Source organism: Nyctereutes procyonoides, unplaced genomic scaffold (genome assembly GCF_905146905.1).
Source record: "Nyctereutes procyonoides isolate TBG_1078 unplaced genomic scaffold, NYPRO_anot_genome, whole genome shotgun sequence".
In the NCBI taxonomy this organism is placed as follows: domain Eukaryota; kingdom Metazoa; phylum Chordata; class Mammalia; order Carnivora; family Canidae; genus Nyctereutes; species Nyctereutes procyonoides.
This window is the reverse complement of record NW_026575041.1, coordinates 2,654,470-2,674,576: the sequence shown is the minus strand read 5'-3', so window position 1 is coordinate 2,674,576 and position 20,107 is coordinate 2,654,470. Positions and strand designations below refer to the sequence as shown.

The following is a 20,107-nucleotide window of genomic DNA, read 5'->3' as shown; positions in this document are numbered from 1 at the left end:
TTATTTCTTTATACCTCTCTGCTCTCTCCCCCGAATAAATACATAACATTTTTATTTATTTTGAAGATTTTATTTATTTGGGAGGGCAAGTGAGGTGGGGAGGGGTAAAGGGAGTAGGAGAAGCCTACTCCCTGCTAAGTAGTGAGCCCAACGAAGAAGGTCTTAATTCCAGGACCCCAAAATCATGACCTGAGCTGAAGGCAGACTTAACCAACTGAGCTACCCAGGATACCGTAAATAAAATCTTTAAAAAAAAAAAAAAAGTCTTCATGAAGTAGGAGAACAAACCTAGTGAAATTCAAATTTTTTGACTCATTTTTATTCAAGCCTTAAAAGCAGTCATTTAGGGGCACCTGAGTGGCTCAGTCAGTTAAGCAGCCAGCTCTTGATTTTGGCTCAGGTCATGAACTCAAGGTCCTTGGATTGAGCCCCATGTGGGACACCCTGCTCAGTGGGGAGACTGCTGAGGATTCTCTCTACCCCTCCCTACCACTTGTGCTTTCTTTTTCTTAAATAAATAAATAAATAAATAAATAAAATTTTTTTTTTTAAGATTTTATTTATTTATTCATGATAGTCTCACACACACACACAGAGAGAGGCAGAGACACAGGCAGAGGGAGAAGCAGGCCTCATGCAAGGAGCCCGACGTGGGACTCGATCCCGGGTCTCCAGGATCGCGCCCTGGGCCAAAGGCAGGCGCTAAACCGCTGTGCCACCCAGGGATCCCTAAATCTTTTTTTTTTTTAAAGGTCATTTATACATATTGATTCTGCTATATTAGGCCCTGTTGTGTATTCCCTTGCCTGCTACCATAGCTTATTAACAGATACCTGCCTTCATTCTTTTTTTTTTTTTTTTATAAATTTTTATTTATTTATGATAGTCACACACACACAGAGAGAGAGAGAGGCAGAGACACAGGCAGAGGGAGCAGCAGGCTCCATGCACCGGGAGCCCGACGTGGGATTCGATCCCGGGTCTCCAGGATCACGCCCTGGGCCAAAGGCAGGCGCCAAACCGCTGCGCCACCCAGGGATCCCCCTGCCTTCATTCTTGCCCCACTTTAGATAACCCTCTATCCTGCTATCAGAGTGATTTTTTTTAATGCACATTTAATCAGGTTACTTATGAATTTTATCCTGAATTTTAAGCAAAGTCCTTAGTACGCTCTGCACTGCTGCTCGAAATCTTCATCTCTGGCCACTGTATACCTATACTGTACTGTTTATAGTCCTCCAGGCTTACTCTGTTCCCATATTTCCATTATATGTTATTGTCCTTCCTAAAATACTGTTTCTTCTCTTGTTATTTCTAATCAAAAACTTGGTTCAGACATAATCAAATGTAGATCAAGTGCCTTTCCTAATTATTGAAGTAGCTCCCCTTCTTACTTTTTTTTAAGATTTATTTATTTAAAAAAATATTTATTCATTTATTCATGAGATTTATTTATTCATGAGAGACACATGAGAGACGGAGAGAGAGGGAGAGAGGCAGAGACAGTAGATGGAGAAGCAGGCTCCTTGCAGGGAGTCTGATGGTGGGACTCGATCCCAGATTTTGGGATCACACCCTGAGCCAAAGGCAGACACTCAACCGCTGAGCCACCCAGGCATCCCCCCTTCTTACTATTCATAGAGTTTTTTGTCAATTCTGCCTCCTGTCATACTGAACTCAATAAATGTTCACTGAATGGAAGAATAATATGTTGTGTTTCTTAAGCAGATACTTAGGGCTGCCATGTTATACCTTAAGAAAAAAATTATTTAATAAGCTTGACTCTCTTAAGAATTTCTTAAGAATTTCTCAGACTGAGCAAGCTTAGAGAATCTAGGTTACATGGGGAATTGTCCTTTGTTCAGTATTTTCACTGCAACTTAGATACTCCAGTCTCGAGTTTCTTTGAATTCAGCTAAACATACATTGAACTTTTTTTCCCAATTATTTTATTGAGGTAAACATTTATGTACTTAAGTGAAATGCACGTATTTAAGATTTAGATATAGGTGAATTTCAATAAATATATAGAGAGATGTAATGACTGTATCAGTGAAGATATAGAAGATATGTTAATTTCCAAATAGTTGGGGCATTTCTAGATCTCTTACTGTTATAGCTTCAGGTTTAGTTCTGTTGTGGTCAGATAATGTACTACATAACATTTTAGTCATTCATAATTTATTGAGATTTGAATCATGGCCTAGCATATAGCTTGTTTTGGTGAATATTCCACTGGAAAACAATAGTTTTGTATAGTTGTCAATTATAATGTTTTATGAATATCAATTATATCAAGATAGTTGATAGCATTGTTCATGTTGTTCATATCTTAAATAGTCTTATTTTTTGTCTGTAGTTCTATCAGTTACTGTAAAAGGATTAAAAAGAGTGTTATTGTATTAAAATCTACAACAACATTTGTATTTGCCTGTTTTGCCATTTAGATCTGTCAGCTTTTACTTTATGTATTTGGAAATTCTTTATTGAATGCATACATATTTAAGGTTATTATTGTCTTCCTAAAACATTGTTTGTTTTTTTAGTGTTAAGAAATGTTCCTCTTAATCTCTAATTAAGACTCCTTGTCTCCAAGTCTTTATCTGATTTTAATATAGCCACATCAGTTCTCTTTTTGTTTGATTGATATATCTTTTTCCTTGTAAAGTAGGTCACTGTTAGATGGCATATAGTTGGATTTCACTGTTTTTTAAAATCCAGTCTGAAAATCTCTGTTTTTTAATCACAGTGTTTAGTTTATTTAGATATAATGTAATGACTAATGTAGTTGGGTACATGTCTGTCATTTACTCTTTGTTATCTGCTTGCCTGCCATTTTTAATTTTTTTTTAAGATTTTTTTTTAATTTTATTTATTTATTTATTTATGATAGTCACAGAGAGAGAGAGGGAGAAGCAGGCTCCATGCACCGGGAGCCTGATGTGGGATTCGATCCCGGGTCTCCAGGATCGCGCCCTGGGCCAAAGGCAGGCGCCAAACCGCTGTGCCATCCAGGGATCTCTGCCATTTTTAATTTAATCAAATGTTTTTACGTTGTATTTTAACTCCTCTTTTTATTTTTAGCTAGAACTTTCATAACCTTTTTAGTAATTGCTCAAGGAATTGAACTAGAGTTAATATATCATTTTCTCCTTTGCACCTATACACCTATACATTCTTCCTTTATGTTATTGGTGTCACACATCTTATGCTTACATACATTATGAGCCCCATAAGAGATGTTTTAATTTTTGCTTTAAATAGTAATTAAGAGAAGAAAAGGACAGCTTTTTCTATTTACCTGTATATTTACAATTTCCATTGCTCTCCATTTCTTCTTATAGATACGAATTTTTCATCTGCTATATTTCCCTTTAACCTAAATAACTTTCTTTACTGTTTCCCATTGAGGTCTCAGTAATAAATTTGCCTAGCTTTCAATTAGCCCAAAAGGCTCTTCGAAGAAAAATTTTGAAGAAGGTTTTTGTTAGTTATTGAATTTCAGGCTGACAGATAATTTTCTTCCAATATTTTAAAGATGCTATTTCATTGTCTTCTGGCTTCCATTGTTTCTAATGAGAAGTGAACTCTAATTTGTATGTTCTCTATATGTACTGTGTCATATTAAAGTATTTTTCTTCCCTCATTTTCTTCTTTCCTCTTCTTCTAGAATTCCAGTGACACATCTGTTAAATGGCTCAATGTTGTCCTACTGGTCACTGAAGCATTGCCCATTTTTTAATCCTTTTTAAATGCTTTTTAAGATTAGATAATATTGATGTGTCTTCAGGTTCACCAGTCCTTTTCTCCCATATCCAAACTGCTATTAAGTCCATCCAATGAATTTATAATTTCAGATATTATACTCATTCCTAGATATTTCCTTTATTACTTTGTGCCCATTTTTCTTTTGGAGTATCCCATCTGTTTGATCATTGTGGCTTTGTTACCTTAAAGTCCTTGAACATATTTATAATACTTGCCTTGAAATTATTGTCTACAGGGTCACCTAGGTGGCTCAGTTGGTTAAGTATCAAGCCCCACATCAGTCTTCCTGCTCAGCAGGGAGCCTGCTTCTCCCTCTCCTCCTGCTTGTGCTCTTTCTCTTAAATAAATAAATAACATCTTTAAAAAAGAAAGAAAGAACGTATTGTCTACTAATCCAATATCTGAGTCTGTTTCTATTGGCTGTTTTTCCTCTTGCCTCTAGATTAAATTTTCCTATTTCTTCACATGTCTAGACATTTTTGGTTGTATGTTCAGCATTGTATATAACACACGAAGACTCTGGTTTCTGTTATTTTTCTCTGCAAAAGGCTGAGTTTTATTATGGCAAGTTGTTATATTACTGGCTAATCACCTTGAACTTGTGTGGAGTCTTGATGTTATGTTTTGTTTCGGTGGATCAAAAGCCTGAGGTATTTATCAAGCTTTTCTGCCTTGGTAGGATTCAAACTCTAAAGTGCACCTCTGAAAAAAATAAAATGTACCTCTGGAGAAGGCAGTAACTGAAATCTCTGCTCATTTCTTCCAGCCTTCTAGCTGTTGCTTTCAGATGGGCTCCTTACAGTCTCTCCTACATAAGTACCATTGAAGAGTCAACTGAGATTTCAGGATATTTATGTGTAGACTTTAGAGTTCCTCCTCTTGGCTTCCTCCTTTTTGTTATTTCCTTCTTTTTTTTTTTTAAAGATTTTATTTATTGGGATCCCTGGGTGGCGCAGCGGTTTGGCGCCTGCCTTTGGCCCAGGGCGCGATCCTGGAGACCCGGGATCGAATCCCACGTCAGGCTCCCGGTGCATGGAGCCTGCTTCTCCCTCCGCCTGTGTCTCTGCCTCTCTCTCTCTCTCTCTGTATGACTATCGTAAATAATTTAAAAAAAAAATTTAAAAAAAAAGATTTTATTTATTTATTTATTCATGAGAGACACAGAGATAGGCAGAGACATAGGCAGAGGGAGAAGCAGGCTCCCTGTAGGGAGCCCTAGGTGGGACTAGATCCCAGGACCCCAGGATCACAATCTGAGCCAAAGGCAGATGCTCAACCACTGAGCCACCCAGGTGCTCCTGTTTCCTTCCTCAATCCAGCCACACTAGCAGTCCACTGACACTGCAGACCTTTTTTTTTTCTTTTTAAGATCTTTATTTATTTATTCATGACAGACAGAGAGGCAGAGACACAGGCAGAGGGAGAGAAGCAGGCTCCACACAGGGAGCCCAATGCGGGACTCGATCCCAGGTCTCTAGGATCACACTCCGGGCTGAAGACGGCGTCAAACCACTGGACCACCGGGGCTGCCCACTGCAGACCTTTAAAACTATTTTTCTGCATGAGTTCTGGCCACCTCGTATTGCACAGGCTAGGAATGGCTTTTAGAAAATCTATATAAACATGGATCTCAGTAAGTGTGGATTCTCTTCTTCCCAAGGTTGAATTCTCCCTAATTTGTATCTGCTTTGTGTTGCTCTTGGGAGCCTTCAAATAATTGCTTTTTTTTTTTTTTAAGATTTTATTTATTTATTCATGAGAGTGGCAGAGACATAGGCAGAAGGAAAAGCAGGCCCCATGCAGGGAGCCTGATGTGGGACTCGATCCTGGGACTCCAGGTTCATGCCCTGGTCTGAAGGCAGATGCTCAACCACTGAGCCACCCAGTCATCCCTAAATAATTGCTTTTTTAATTTGTCCAGAGTTAATAATAACCATCTGCAAGAGTGTTAATCCTATATAAGTCAGTTTGCTATTACCAAAATTGGAGGTAATAGTAAACCTGTGGAGGTTAGTGTTGCCAGGGTGTCTCAGTTGGTTAAGCTACCAACTCTTATTTTGGCTCAGGTCATAGGGCTCCTCTCAGTGAGGAGTCTGCTAGAGATTCTCTCTCCCTCTCCCCTCCCTCCCCACCCCCTGCTTGCATGCACTCCTCTCTCTCTCTCTCTCTCTCTCTGACTCTCACTCTCAGATCTTTTAAAAAATTAAACTTATAGGGGGCTGAAACTTAAAATATCTTATAAATGTAACAACTGAGACTACTTAGCATGTACATACTGAGGTTTTTTTTTTTTTAACATGAAAGGCCATTTTCTGAATTCAAGTAACATCAACAAATTATAATGAAGAAGTAATCTCAGACTTCTTCTGAGATTTTGTTATAGGTCAGTCACAATTCAAAAATGCTGCTGATATTCAGAAATTTACCAGGTAAATTTCACAGTTCAGTCATTGTCTTGGAAAACATTGTGAATCACAGTCTTACATGCTTGTTTAGTAAGCATTGTTTGTTTAGCCATATATGTTTGCAAAGCACAATACTTTTAATGACTGTGTATTTTACTCATTTGAGAAAATCATGTGCTTTCACTAGAATTTACATAGTAATCTTTTTGTATAGATGTGTTTTATCAGTACTAAAGGTAAAGTCTAGCTCTATTTTCTACGCACAGAGATGTTTTCTAGCTTTCTGCTAATCTGCTAATTGGAGTCCTTCTCCCTTATTCCCTTATTATACTGGATTATAATACACATAATAAAAGCTGAAAATGGACATTATTGTTCTGTTTACTTTTTTTTTTTTTTTTAAGATTTTATTTATTTATTCATGAAAGGCACAGAGAAAGAAAGAGGCAGAGACACAAGCAGAGGGAGAAGCAGGCTCCATGCAGGGACTCGATCACACCCTGGGCCGAAGGCAGTGCTAAATCACTGAGCCACCCGGGGTGCCCTTCTGTTTACTTTTTAAACAATTTTAGGAGAGAGTTTATTAATGCATCATTAATATCTGACGATAGTTCAAGTGATTGTGCCTTAATGCCTAAAATTGTTGGCTTAAAATAAAACAAATTTATTCCTGCCCAATACTGTTACTTTTTCTTATTTAAAAATGTCTGTCCGTAACCTCTCTGCCCTTTAGCCTGGTATAAAAACCCTGGTTATTGGGACTCCTGGATGGCTCAGCAGTTGAGTGTCTGCCTTTGACTCAGGGCATGATCCCAGAGTTCTGGGATCGAGTTCTGCAGCAGGCTCCCTGTGAGCAGCCTGCTTCTCCCTCTCCCTTATGTCTCTGCCTTCTCTCTGTGTCTCTCATGAATAAATAAATAAAATCTTAAAAAAAAAAAAAACAACCCTGGTTATATCTTTAAAAATATTGTTATTCTATTAAAAAAATACTCTCAGGTCTAGAACTACAATAAGTAATACCTATTAATATAGGATCTTTAAGTAATATTTTTCATCCCATTCAGTATTTCATAGAAAAGTAGCCTATATAGGTACCTAAGTGGCTTAGTCAGTTAAGCATCCAGCCCTTGATTTCAGCTCAGGTCATGATCTCTCAGGGTCATGAGATCAATCTTCCATGTTGGGGTCTGCACTCAGCAGAGAATCTGCTTGAGTATTCTCTCCCTCTCTCTCTCTGCCCCTTCTTCTGCTCTCTCTCTCTCTCTAAAATGAATAAATCTTTTAAAAAAAGATAGCCTTTGGTAAGTATTTTAACCCTTATTTTTTTGGTTTTTAAAATGCAGTAATACTGCTTTCTTTTATGAATGTGGTATGGTGTTTAAATTGCTGAAGGGAAATGGTAATGAGAAGGTAATTATTTAAGGCTTCACCTGACTTCATCTGAGAATTAATGCATTCTTTTAGTGAAGTATTAAATGTGTGGGTGTCACCTTTCTTACTCTGTTTTCTAATTTTATAGCACTGGCAAATAGGAAAAGAACAGAAACATTTCTTTAACTTCTAAAATCATCAGTACTTGTGAGAAGAAAAATATTTGTTTGAAAGAAAATGAGGACTTTGTGAAAAATTAATGAAAGCTGATGTACATCAGGGCTAACAGATCAGTGAAAGCTTGCATACATACAGTGGGGTTGTGCATACGTGTGTGTGTGTGTGTGTGTGTGTGTGTGTGTGTAAATTATGTTATACCGGCTGAGAAGCATATGTACTTTAAGCATAATATACCATTATATCCCATGTCTGCATAGTTCTTGGCTCATGACAAGTCTTCATCTTGGACTTTGTTTTTGTTTTTGTTAAAGATTTTATCTATTCATGAGAGACACACAGAGAGAGGCAAAGACATAGGCAGAGGGAGATGCAGGCTCCCTGCGAGGAGTCTGATGTGGGACTGGATCCCGGGACATTGGGACCACGCCCTGAGCTGAAGGCTGACGTTCAACCACTGAGCCACCCAGGCATCCCTTCATCTTATAGTTTTAATCATGTATCTTAATTCACATGTGTCAATTACCTGTGGTATATAAGACCATTGTAAGTTTTTTGGAGAATTTAGTTATGTGAAATGTGATTGTTGATTTCTAAAAAGCTTATGATATAGTTGAAAAGAATCACATTCTCATGAAAATTATGTAGTAAAGGGTAGGTAATACATGATAAATGCCTTGCCAATACTACAGAGACAGTAAGATCCACAGTAATTATTGAGTTGTAAAATCAGTGATGTCACAAGGAGGCATATTTGAAGTAATAAATAAGATTACATATAGATAGGATGATATGGGGAGGCCCCATTCTTAATCATCTGTGATTACTAATAAAGCAGAAGCTTCTGTTAAGAGTATCATTGGCATTTAAGAAATGGATTTTTCCTTTAATGATTATTTAAAAAAGCTTAATCCCCTAGAGTCTTTGCCTCCTCCCCCCCTTTTTTTATTTAGATTTTTTATTTACTTATTAAAGACAGAGAGAGAGAGGCAGAGACACAGGCAGAGGGAGAAGCAGGCTCCATGCAGGGAGCCTGAAGTGGGGCTCTATCCCTGGTCTCCGGGATCACGCCCTGGGCCAAAGGCGGCGCTAAACCACTAAGCCACCAGGGCTGCCCGCCTTCCTGTCTTATACATATTTCTATAAGGTTAGAACATTGTTTTTGTAAGGCTTTTACTTGGCTCATTTTAGGGTGTCCTGGATTGAATTTAGGTTAGTGACATTGATTCCTTTCCTCTAATTGAAATATTTTGAGAGAACACCAAACTTTTCAAATACACTGGTTAAAACTATAGATAAAAATTTTAAGTCCTAGAAAATGTATAGAAAAGTTTTTATGTCTGTGATTTGTATGTATAATTTCATAAGGCAAATACCTCTTACCCTGGATTGTTAGCTAACAATTTCTTCACACATAGAAAACCTTCCATTTAAAAAAAAAGAAAGAAAGAAAGAAAGAAAACCTCCCATTTATACTAAGAAGTATAAGGTAGGAGAAAAAAAAATATTACCTTTGCAGTCTCAGCTATGCTGTTCATTTGGTATATAGTAAATAATCTTCTATAAAATGAGGATATTAATATCTTCCCCACAAGTTACTGTGAGGATTAAAATGGGAAACATGAAGATTCTGACAAAGTAAGCACTCAGTGATGGAGTTTTGGAATGTAGATGAGGTTTGATGGGGTGAGATCTGGAGCTGATAACCAAGAAAGAATTCTTGAGATGCCTTTGGTGCAAAATGGTGGTTTTACTAAAGCACGGAGACAGGACCCTTGGGCAGAAAGAGCTGCTGCACCAGGGTTTGAGAGATGGCTGATTATACACTTGGGAAATGGGGAAGTTAAGGACAAGGGAGGTTTTAATGGGATTTTCATAGTTAAGACTCATAGGATACTGGAGGCCTTGCCATTGTCAAATCAAGGTTGTTTTTCCTTTTAGGAAGGCTTTAACATTAAGTTAATTGGGAGCTTCCTGGAGGAAGATTACACTCTGCCCACTTCAAGTTTTTGTCAATGGGCTGCTAAGTTTTAAGGACATTTAATTGTATCTACATTGCCTTCTGGAAGCTAAGTTATTGATAAAAATGCTTTTTTATTATAAATTACTAAGACATTTGTAAACTGAGGGAGACTCATGCCTTGCAGGATTGTGATCTCTATATGTTAACTATTTGTTTTTCCTTTCCTTAGCTTTGGGGCAGTCGGGAGTGCCTGAGGACAGTCACATATATCCCATCTGCTTTGGGGGCAAGGAGGTTGCTGGGTGTCAGTTCCTGCTTTATCCTCAGCTTGCCTTCTGTTCCCTTATCACTCAGCATTAGCTTCTTTTTTATTACTTCACATTCCTTACAAATTAGTGTTACAGCATCATCGATCTTTAACCCTGGCTGCACATTAGAATCATCTAGAGATCTTTTAATGAACCAGTAAGGGCCTCACCCCACTCCAAATTAGTTAAATCTATCTATGCAGGTGGAACCCATGCATCTGGTTTTGTTTGTTTTTAGTTTCCTGGGTTATTATGATGCATGGCAGGTATTGAGAACCACTGGTATAAAGGGAAGGACTTCACGAAACATAACCTTTCAAGGAAATTTTCCTAAAATATTTCTAATTAACTTCAAAAGTAAAAATAAGTCGAACTGGACAACTCTAGCCCATTCTTTTCTTTAGAAAGAATCTAAAGTTAGATTAGGGAAATATCCTCGAGGTCACAAAGCTATCGTAATGGGGGTAGTTAGTAGTAGTTTCTTGATTTGAATTTTACACTCTTTCTAAAAACACATTGAATACTGTGTTGTTTTTTTAAGATTTTATTTATTCATGAGAGACACAGAGAGAGAGGCAGAGACACAGGCAGAGGGAGAAGCAGGCTCCATGCAGGGAGCCTGACGTGGGACCTGATCCTGGGACTCCGGGATCACACCCTGGGCTGAAGGTGGCGCTAAACCGCTGAGCCCCCCGGGATGCCCTACTGTGTTATATTATGAAACTAGGTAGACAAGTAAGAATATAACAATACCATCTCTGAAAGACCTCTTTAATTATGTACTTTATTTTTATTTATTCATTCATGAGAGACACACACAGAGAGAGAGGCAGAGACATAGGCAGAGAGAGAAGCAGGCTCCATGCAGGGAGCCTGATGTGGGACCTGATCCTGGGACTTCCGGATCATGTCCTGAGCCAAAGCAGATGCCCAACTGCTGAGCCACCCAGGCATCCCTTATGTACTTTTTTTTAAAGCGTCAGAACCTGTAAACCATTTTATTCCATTTTTACAGAAAAATTTTCCCAGTGCCTCCTCCACAAAAAATATACATATATATGTGCATATATACATCTATATACACACACTTTAATGTTTATTAAATACATTTTTCCATTTTTAAGCTAGCCTGTAATAAACTTTGATATCCTTAGAAGCTGAAAAGATTGTGCATTTTGAACATTTAAACAGTTTTTAAAATAAATATTTCATATCAGAAGCAAACTAGAAGATCTTGGGAAGATTTCTAGATACTCATAAGTAAAAACATTTCAGTTCTGCCCTAATACTTTGAGGTCTTTCCCAACCCCCACATCTTTCCCACTAGTTTTAAATGGCTTCTTAGAGCAGAATTTTACACCTATTGGTGTTTTATTTTAGTCCAAGAATTCACTCCAGAATTTCATAACATTTGGAAAAATAGCCCACATGACCATGAGTAATTATGACTAGTCTCTAGTAGAAATAGAGCTACTGTTTATATATAACAAATCAGTTTTAAGCAGTTAACCTAATGATTTCCCTTAATTTTCACAATAATCTAGTTAGTTGGGCAGCCCCCGTGGCCCAGCGGTTTAGGGCCACCTTCAGCTCAGGATGTGATCCGGGAGACCAGGGATCGAATCCCATGCCAGGCTCCCTGCATGGAGCCTGCTTCTCCCTCTGCCTGTGTCCCTGCCTCTCTTTCTCTCTGTGTCTGTCATGAATAAATAAATAAAATCTTTTAAAAAATAAATTAAAAAATAATCTAGTTAAGTATACTATTATTTTAAGCCCGTTTTACAGATGAGAAAACTGAGGAACAGAAAGATGACCTGTCACCTAAGTGGCCTGCCCAGAATATAAACTGTGAACTTCACCTTTTAGTTTTTAGCTTTTTGCCATTCTGCCCTTTAAAGTACTTTCAAGATGTGATTTGTAGTTCTTTGTAGCCATAGTAAAAGAACTAGAATCACTGATAAAAGTCCTGATGCACACTGCTGTTTTTAATGCCTGCCTTTGCCAGCAGGACAAAGTTTCCTTCTAATCCTACATATTCTGTGCTCTGCCAGTCTGGACTACCTCAACATTCTTGAATATACCTGTGCTTTTCTCTGAACATTGTTCAGGCATTTGATTGTCTCGCAGCTGACAAGTGTGGCATGATACCAAATTGTTCATTCTAGAAAATTCATTCTATAATAGTGATATTCAGTCTTGCTCTCAATAATTTAGCAGCCATAGTGTATAGTCAGCACATTTCTGATTTCAGTAATTTTGAGGGCAAGGGAAAAAGAATATTGAGGCTAATGACTTTGATCTCTAAAATGCTCCTAAACCTTATAGAACCAAAACAATTAGACTTTTCCTCAGGTCTTCCCTAATCATACCCCACCAGGCTATTGCCTACAGATAAAAATTTGCTCCCTTTCTATATTCCTTTCCCTAAACAGATGATGTAGGATTCTAGTCTTTCATCTCTGATTTTCTCTTGTTTCTATCACTTCTCATTTTAACTCAGCAACATTTGTGGAGCACTTAAGTTCTGAGCACTTTGCATAGCATGTTTTTTAGCCAAGTGAAAACTGCCTTTAAATCCCAACTGAAAATGTCAGTCACCACCTAGATTTTCCCCTGTGTCCTGAGAAGGGCTTTATATCTGTGTTCTCATATCATTTTGTACTTCTTGGTTGATAGCACTTATCACATTATAACATAAAGAATTATTTGCATTTATCTCTCTTACCAAACTGTGTGCTCCTTGAATTAAAAAACTACATCTTGTTCATTTCTGTGTCCCGACTCAAACAGGCAGGTATTTAGTACAAGGGAGTTGTATCACGTGTGCTTTTAACTTGTAGGAATTTATACTGCTTGCCAAAAAGAGAAATGATTGAAATAAAAAGGCAGTTTCACCTACCATTCTTCCCAGTGCGTATATGCATAGTAATGGATACATAATAGGAGGTATGAATCTGTTGTTCCTTCAGTCAGTTTCTGTTCCTGCATACCTCTCAAAGTGACCATCTCATTAGGCTTAGTGTGATTCTCCTTTTGAAGATATTTTTCATAAATCATACCTCAGACACAAGCCAACCACTGGCTCCACTAGAGATGGAGGAAAAGCCATCTGCTTTGGATTTGAGAGGTGGTGTGTTGGTCTCTAACATAGTGCTTTCCTAAGGAATTATCCAGGGTAATTTTGACTAGACTGATTTTTACCATATACTCACTGACCTTAAAAAACTGTTTATAAAAGATAGGAATGCCACTATATAGTTTTCCTAAATAAGCAATCAATCTTCTGTCCTTACTCTGAGTTGTTATAATACTTTGTTTTTATAAGTCAAATGACATTTTTGCTGCTTACTTCTGAGCTGTTCATGTCTGATCTCATCAGTTGAAAAGTAAGGATCATATCTTTACATGTGGCATATATGGCATACAGCATATAGTGCTCATTTATACAATAAATAGACATTTCAATATGCTTTCATTATGCTAAGGTCTAACACAGAGGCCATATCTTTTAACTCACTATCCACTGATCATCCACTTTCACTTGATACCACTTGCTATATTTTCCCTTCCAATTACCACATTTCTTTTTCCACAGCTCTTCCGACGTGTTGCAGCAGCTTTGCCTGGAATGGAAAGCACACAGGACAGAAGCAGAGAAGACAGTATCCTTTTTGTTTCATCAGAAAATTTTATTGTTCACTAGTCTTTAGAGCTCCGCTTGGTTGGCTAAGGAATATTATGCTATTACCTTTTACGGCCAGGAATTCAGGGCTTAGGAGCATAGAAGCCCCATGGTTTTTGTTTTTGTTTTTTTTTTTTAAAGCATTTTTTATATTTTTTTATGATAGAGAGGCAGAGGGAGAAACAGGCTCCATGCACCGGGAGCCCGACGTGGGATTCGATCCCGGGTCTCCAGGGCAGGCACTAAACCGCTGCGCCACCCAGGGATCCCCGAAGCCCCATGGTTTTAATGGTAAATGAGATCTGGTGGTTCAGGTGTACCTTTTGCAGCCTGCTGTTCACTGCAGTTAATCAATGAGAGGGTTTGTGTTTGTTTAATTGCTTGATTTTTAATGAACAGTAAACTTAGAATCCCAGCCTTTTGCCTCTTAATTTTGAGTCCCATTGGCTTGGCTTTTTCCTTATAGTATGCATCATATTTTCCTCCTTTGCTTTTTCCTGACATTTGAGCTTTCTGTTTGGCACAAGCAGGAAATACCTAATCTGGAGTTTTATTGTGGCTTCTGCTTTCAGAAACAAGACATATTATTTTAAAAGATTTTTAATTTTAATATTTTAATTGTTTCATATTTACCTAGAGTGTTTTTCCATATGCATTTTTATTAAGCCATAGGATTCATAGTACTTTGTGTTCAGCTTTTCTCACTGCTTAAATGTTTTAGCATTTTCTAAACCTTTATTATTTTAATAGGATTTGTTCTACAGAGTTGAAGTCACATCATTTATTCTCTTTCTGTTGCTAGAACTCTTTTGTAGGCTATTTTCAGATTTTTATTATAGATAATCCCATAAGGAATATCATCTTTACATGGTTTCTGGCTTGGCTAATTTCCTTAAAACCGATTCTCATGAATAGGGCTTAATCTTTTTCTGACCCTTGTTGCATGTAGTAGTTATAAGCAAGTTTATTCCATTTGAGCACCTAATGTAGTCAACTAGCTGTATAGGAAATAATGTTCTGAAGCCAATAGGAATGGAAGTGGAAGGGGCTTGCAAGAGATGTCGGTATTCAGCAGAATTGGAATTGTACTTTCCCATTATAGCTCCTTAACTTTTGTTTCAGTGATTGACATAAAACTGGAAAAGCCTCAAGAGCAACCGGTCAGTGAAGGAGGCTGCTCCTGCTAATCCCCAATGGCATCTTTAACTTTTCTCCAGAAGCTCACTGCTTTGGCCCCCTTACTCTTTCATTGACTGCAGTGTGAATATTGGCTTGAACCTTTTCCCTTCAGTAATAATGTATTGCAATTCATCATTGCTGCCTGTCTCGTGGAGATGATCTATTAGCTTCACAAGCACAAAAAGTCAGTGTCTTCATTGTTTATATTTTACAAAAAGCCAAATGATTCCAACATATTCCAGTGATAACTTTAAAAATTAGATACATTTTCTCAACTTTTCTTCTTTTTCAATGTTATGATAATGTACTTCAAAATGATGGAAATTTCAACATTATGTGGTTTGGTTAAGGAGCAGTTGTTCATAGCAGCACTTGCCTACCTACTTGATCTCTGCTTTTCTCACTTCTCCCTTACTGCATTCCGTATTCTTACTCTCTCCCTCAAAACAAATGAGGTATGACACAGCAGCACTCAGACCAAGCCCATTGGATCCTTCAAATTGAGTGATACCACCTGCTCTAGGCCTTGGGCCAAGATGTCCAAAATTATTTTTGAGCAGTGATATAAATTAGATTTTATTTGAGGTCAAAACTCAACTATCATGGTAGGCAGTGCTTGAATAAGACAAAGATTCTGATATATCTTCAAAATGAGTCCTAATGAACATACTAAGTACTTACAAGTTAAGTGAACATACAGTGTGTTTCAGACCAAAACAAATGATCCTTTCATGTGTTAGTCTCTGGGAGAAAAGGATAACAGTGCTTCAGAACATGTTTTTAATACCAAATTCTTCCAGTGAACTATTTCTCCCAGGATTTTAAAATTGTCAAGATAAGGTAATTGTTTAAAAAAAAAAAGAAGAAGAAAACTTTTGTAAGCAATAGATTTCTCTTGGGTTTTTGTTCTTTTTTCAAAAAATGCTATGCAGGCAAGGCACTATAGAAATCAAATTCCTTTAAGAAGAACCAGTGGGGGGGGGGGGGGGAAGAACCAGTGGAAGAATTTAAACTTGGCACCTTGATCAAAATTACAATAACCAGTAGAAACAATGATACTAAAAGATTATCAACAAAAGAATCCTCAACAGAATAGCAAATACTTTGCTCAGGACATTGGAGGTCAAATTGAAAATGGAAAGTTTTCTTACAAGCCCCTAGAGGCAGATATGGAAAAGCATACATACAAGAGGGAAAGGAGAGAATGGAAATAACTCAATATTATGCAGATTTATGCCTTATTTTTTAGCTTTTTTTTTTTTTTTAATGTTGGGTCTTTTAGTCTGGTTTTGCTTTTTATTAGATCTGTATAGTTTGGTCAATTAACCAGTGATTTAGTTTTATATTTAAGCTAGAATTAATCTTTTTTCTTTGATGATATTTATTTCTTTGCCTTTTTTTAAAAAACTACTTTCAGTTTTTAGATGTTTTGACTAATCTATTTAGAGCTTCATCACCATGGCAATATATATTTCCCTTAAAACACTGTAAACAAATATACTAGGAGTGCACCATTTTAATCTTTACTAGTTATTGTGAGATTGCTGTGTAAGTTAATAAATACATTTGTAAATACATTGTTTGCAGGAAGAAAATTTCTGAGTTACAGCTCAGGAAAAGCCTACTGAATTTACGTTGTAAGCATTACTTAACACAGTATAAAGATGAAAAGGCAACAAAAATAATTCATACTCCTTCAGCCCCTCATTGCAACAAAGCCCTTAACTGGGAGAACCTTATTCCCCTCTTTCCTCTTCCTTCTCCAATTCCCACTTATTGTCACCTTGTAATATTCAGAGAGCACTTGGATTATGGGTCTGAATAGAGAAATGCTTTCAGATAATCATTAGCCCACATACCAGTAAGTTATACTCAAAGATGGGATGGAGTTGTAAAGTGCTTTTATAATACAATATTATTGTTAAAGGCAAGGGTTGACTCTTTGTTTTATTTTGACATGGCATGTCCTAAAATAAATATCAATTCAATATGGCAGATGGGTCATATTCTTTATTTGGAAGAAGTTGTGATTTCTGACACGGGGGTGGTTGTCTTCCTACACTGTTGTGTTTGACTCTTTTTATGTATCTTTAAAACAGTAATCAGTTCTGCTTTTTAATATTGGTCCTTTTATTTGGCTTGGGGTTCTTCAACTAAAGCAGTGAAGTGTGTTCATAGTCCCAATTTTTTTTTAATGATTTTGCTGCCAAAAATATATAAATAAAACACAAACAAAAACAATTACTGACTTGGTTTTCTATTCCTGCCAAGCTAATAAATTAGCATAGTTTCCTACCTTCCTCCTTAGAACTATAAAGGGAACTTGAAATCCAGAAAAATAACGAAACAAAAATAAAAAGAAACCTCTTGGGAGTCAAACTCTTCAACTGTCAGAGACAATCTGAAGATGGGGCTACTGGTGGAGGCAATAAAATAATATATGAAGAAATGTAGTTTACATTCTGCTTTTGCCTCCTCTAACCCCACTTTTGGCTAGGGAGAATGACAGCACACTACTGCCCTCCCACCAAATGCAGCCTACTACCTGTTTTTAAATTAAGCTTTATTGGAACTCACTGTGTAGGTGGAGTTTGAGTAGTTGTGACACACCTTATTGCCCCAAAAGCCAAAAATATTTACTATCTGGCCCTTTACAGAAAAAGGGCCAACTTTTGCCTTGCACACATGATAGCAGTTTTCCTTACAGAAAGGGAGGCCGCAGGACAGAAAGCTACAAGTGTCCACAGGGGTAATACCAGGGTAATGTAAAATTCCTGATAAGTGAGGAGTTAGTGAAATTAGAGGGGAATGACCTGCCTGCCCTAGGCCTTTCACTCATTCTCTAACCCTTCCCTTTCAAAAGTGAGTTGTAATCTAGGTGACTGCTTCCTACAAGAGCTGCTGCTTTCTAAACTAGTTTAAAGGTAAGGCTCGGGATCCCTGGGTGGCGCAGCGGTTTAGCGCCTGCCTTTGGCCCAGGGCGCGATCCTGGAGACCCGGGATCGAGTCCCACGTCGGGCTCCCGGTGCATGGAGCCTGCTTCTCCCTCTGCCTGTGTCTCTGCCTCTCTCTCTCTATCTGTGTGACTGTCATAAATAAATAAAAATTTAAAAAAAAATTATAAAAAAAAAAAAAGGTAAGGCTCTGAGAAAAGTGTTTTTTAATAGGATGTTACTGAATGGGAGCAATTACATGTGGTCTTGTGGTTCCTGTAACTGTCCCACAATTTGTCTGTTCCCTTCTTAAAACACTTGATATTTTGGTTTTTGACATTTTTCCAGTATACCCTCCCAGACTTGGAACCCATATGCCCAGGAGAATTTGGACCCACAACCCAGATTAGTTGGCTGAAACTGCCTCAGAAGAAAAAGTGAATACCATCTGAAGCAAAAATACTTGAAAAGACCAATAATTTAAAGATGGCTTGATAAATATTAGAGAAAATATTAGCAATATGGGACAAAAGTCAAATACAACTATTAAGTGTGAAAAATACAATAGTTGAAATAACACATGAGATAAATGGTAGACAACATTCCACTGATTAGTGAGAACATCAGATTGAGGAGCTCTTTCACTAGAAAGCAAAGAAATAGAAAAGATTAAGAGGATTATAGTATACATAACAACATCTGGTAGCAATTCCAGAATGATAAAAAGAATTCAAGTACTGGGACACCTGGGTGGCTCAGCTGTTGAGCATCTGCCTTTGGCCCAGGGCATGATCCTGGAGTCCTGGGATCAAGTCCCACATCGGGCTCCCTGCATGGAGCCTGTTTCTCTTTCTGCCTATGTCTCCCCCCCCCCCAACCCCGTCTGTCTCTCATTAATAAATAAAATCTTTTAAGAAAAAATTCAACTACAGAAAACAAAGATACTATATGATGAGCATCTGCATATCTTGTGAATACAGCTTCTAAAATGGTTCCTGATCCCTGCCTCCTGGATTTCATGCAGGTTTTGTGCAATCCTTTTCCCCTAAGTAAAGGCTGGACTTGGTAAATTGCTTCTAAGGAATAGAATATACCAAAAGCAGTAAGATGTCACTGGAGATTGTATCATGAAAAATACTTGTTTTGCCAATCTCTCTGACTCCTCTCATTTGCCTCTGTGCAGCAGTCTACTGTGTTGCAAGCTGCCTATAGAGTCCTATGTAGTAAGGAGCTGACAGCCGACTCCATCAAGCAGCCAGTGAGGAACTGAGGTCCTCAGTAAAACAAACTGCAAGAAACTGAATGAAAAACAAGCTACAGACAGAAAATACTTGCATATTTCATGCTTGATAAAGGACTAGTATTCAGAATATATGAAGAACTCTCAACATGAAAGAAAAGCAATCCAATAAAAAGGCAAAAGATTTGATGAGACACTTCACCAAAGAAGGTTATACAAATGGCAAAAAAGACATGAAAATGTTCAACATTATTAGTCACTAAAGAAATGCAAATTAAAACCATAGCAAAATGCCATTACACATATACTAGACTAAAATTTAAAAGACTCACCATATCAAGTGTAGGTGATGACCAACTGGAACTCTCAGCTAGTACAAGATTTTGGAAAAACAGTTTGGCAGTTCTTAGAAAGTTAAACATACACTTAAATAACCTAGCTATTCCATGCTTAAGTATTTACCCACAAAAAAATGAAACCATGTGTCTATAGGAAGGCTTGCACGCAAATATTCATAGCTTTACTTATATTAGCCAAGAACTGGGAACAACTCAAATTTCCATCAGAAGGTGAATATAAATAAATGATGCACACTATGTAATATAGTATGCAGTGAAGCAGAATAAACTTGATATCCACAACAATATAGATGAGTCTAAATGTAAACTATTCTAAACTCTCAATTTCTCAATTTCAGCCCCTGGTAATCTCTATTCTGCTTTCTGTCTCTGAATTTGCCTATTCTGGGTACCATGTATAAGCGGGATTATACAGTGTCCTTTGTATCTGGCTTCTTTCACTTAACCATACTTTTAGATGTTCATCCATGTTGTAGCATGTATCAATTTCATTCCTTTTTATGGCTGAGTAAAAGTCCCAAGTTACATATAAACTGCATTTTGTTTACTCACTCATCTGTTGGTAGAACTTGCATTGTTTCTACCTTTGGCTGTTTTAAATAATGCTGAAAGAACATTGGTATACAAGTACCTGTTTTGATGCCCTATTTTCAGTTCTTTTTAGTACATACCTAGGAGTAGGATTGCTGCATCATACAAATCTATGTTTATGTTTTAACTTT

At 37.4% G+C, this 20,107-nt stretch overlaps 1 protein-coding gene across 2 annotated transcripts in view; it reads left to right on the top strand.

The window, feature by feature from the left end:
* RAB6A (RAB6A, member RAS oncogene family) overlaps window positions 1-16,846 on the top strand; it is an 84,102-nt gene extending 67,256 nt beyond the window's left edge. For both annotated transcript variants that reach the window (XM_055320575.1, XM_055320574.1), the window contains exons 7-8: window positions 13,588-13,654; window positions 14,797-16,846. In XM_055320575.1, coding sequence (XP_055176550.1) covers window positions 13,588-13,654; window positions 14,797-14,861 — 132 coding nt within the window. In that variant the 3' untranslated portion in view covers window positions 14,862-16,846. The remainder of the gene's footprint in view (window positions 1-13,587; window positions 13,655-14,796) is intronic.
* Window positions 16,847-20,107: the final 3,261 nt, after the last annotated feature.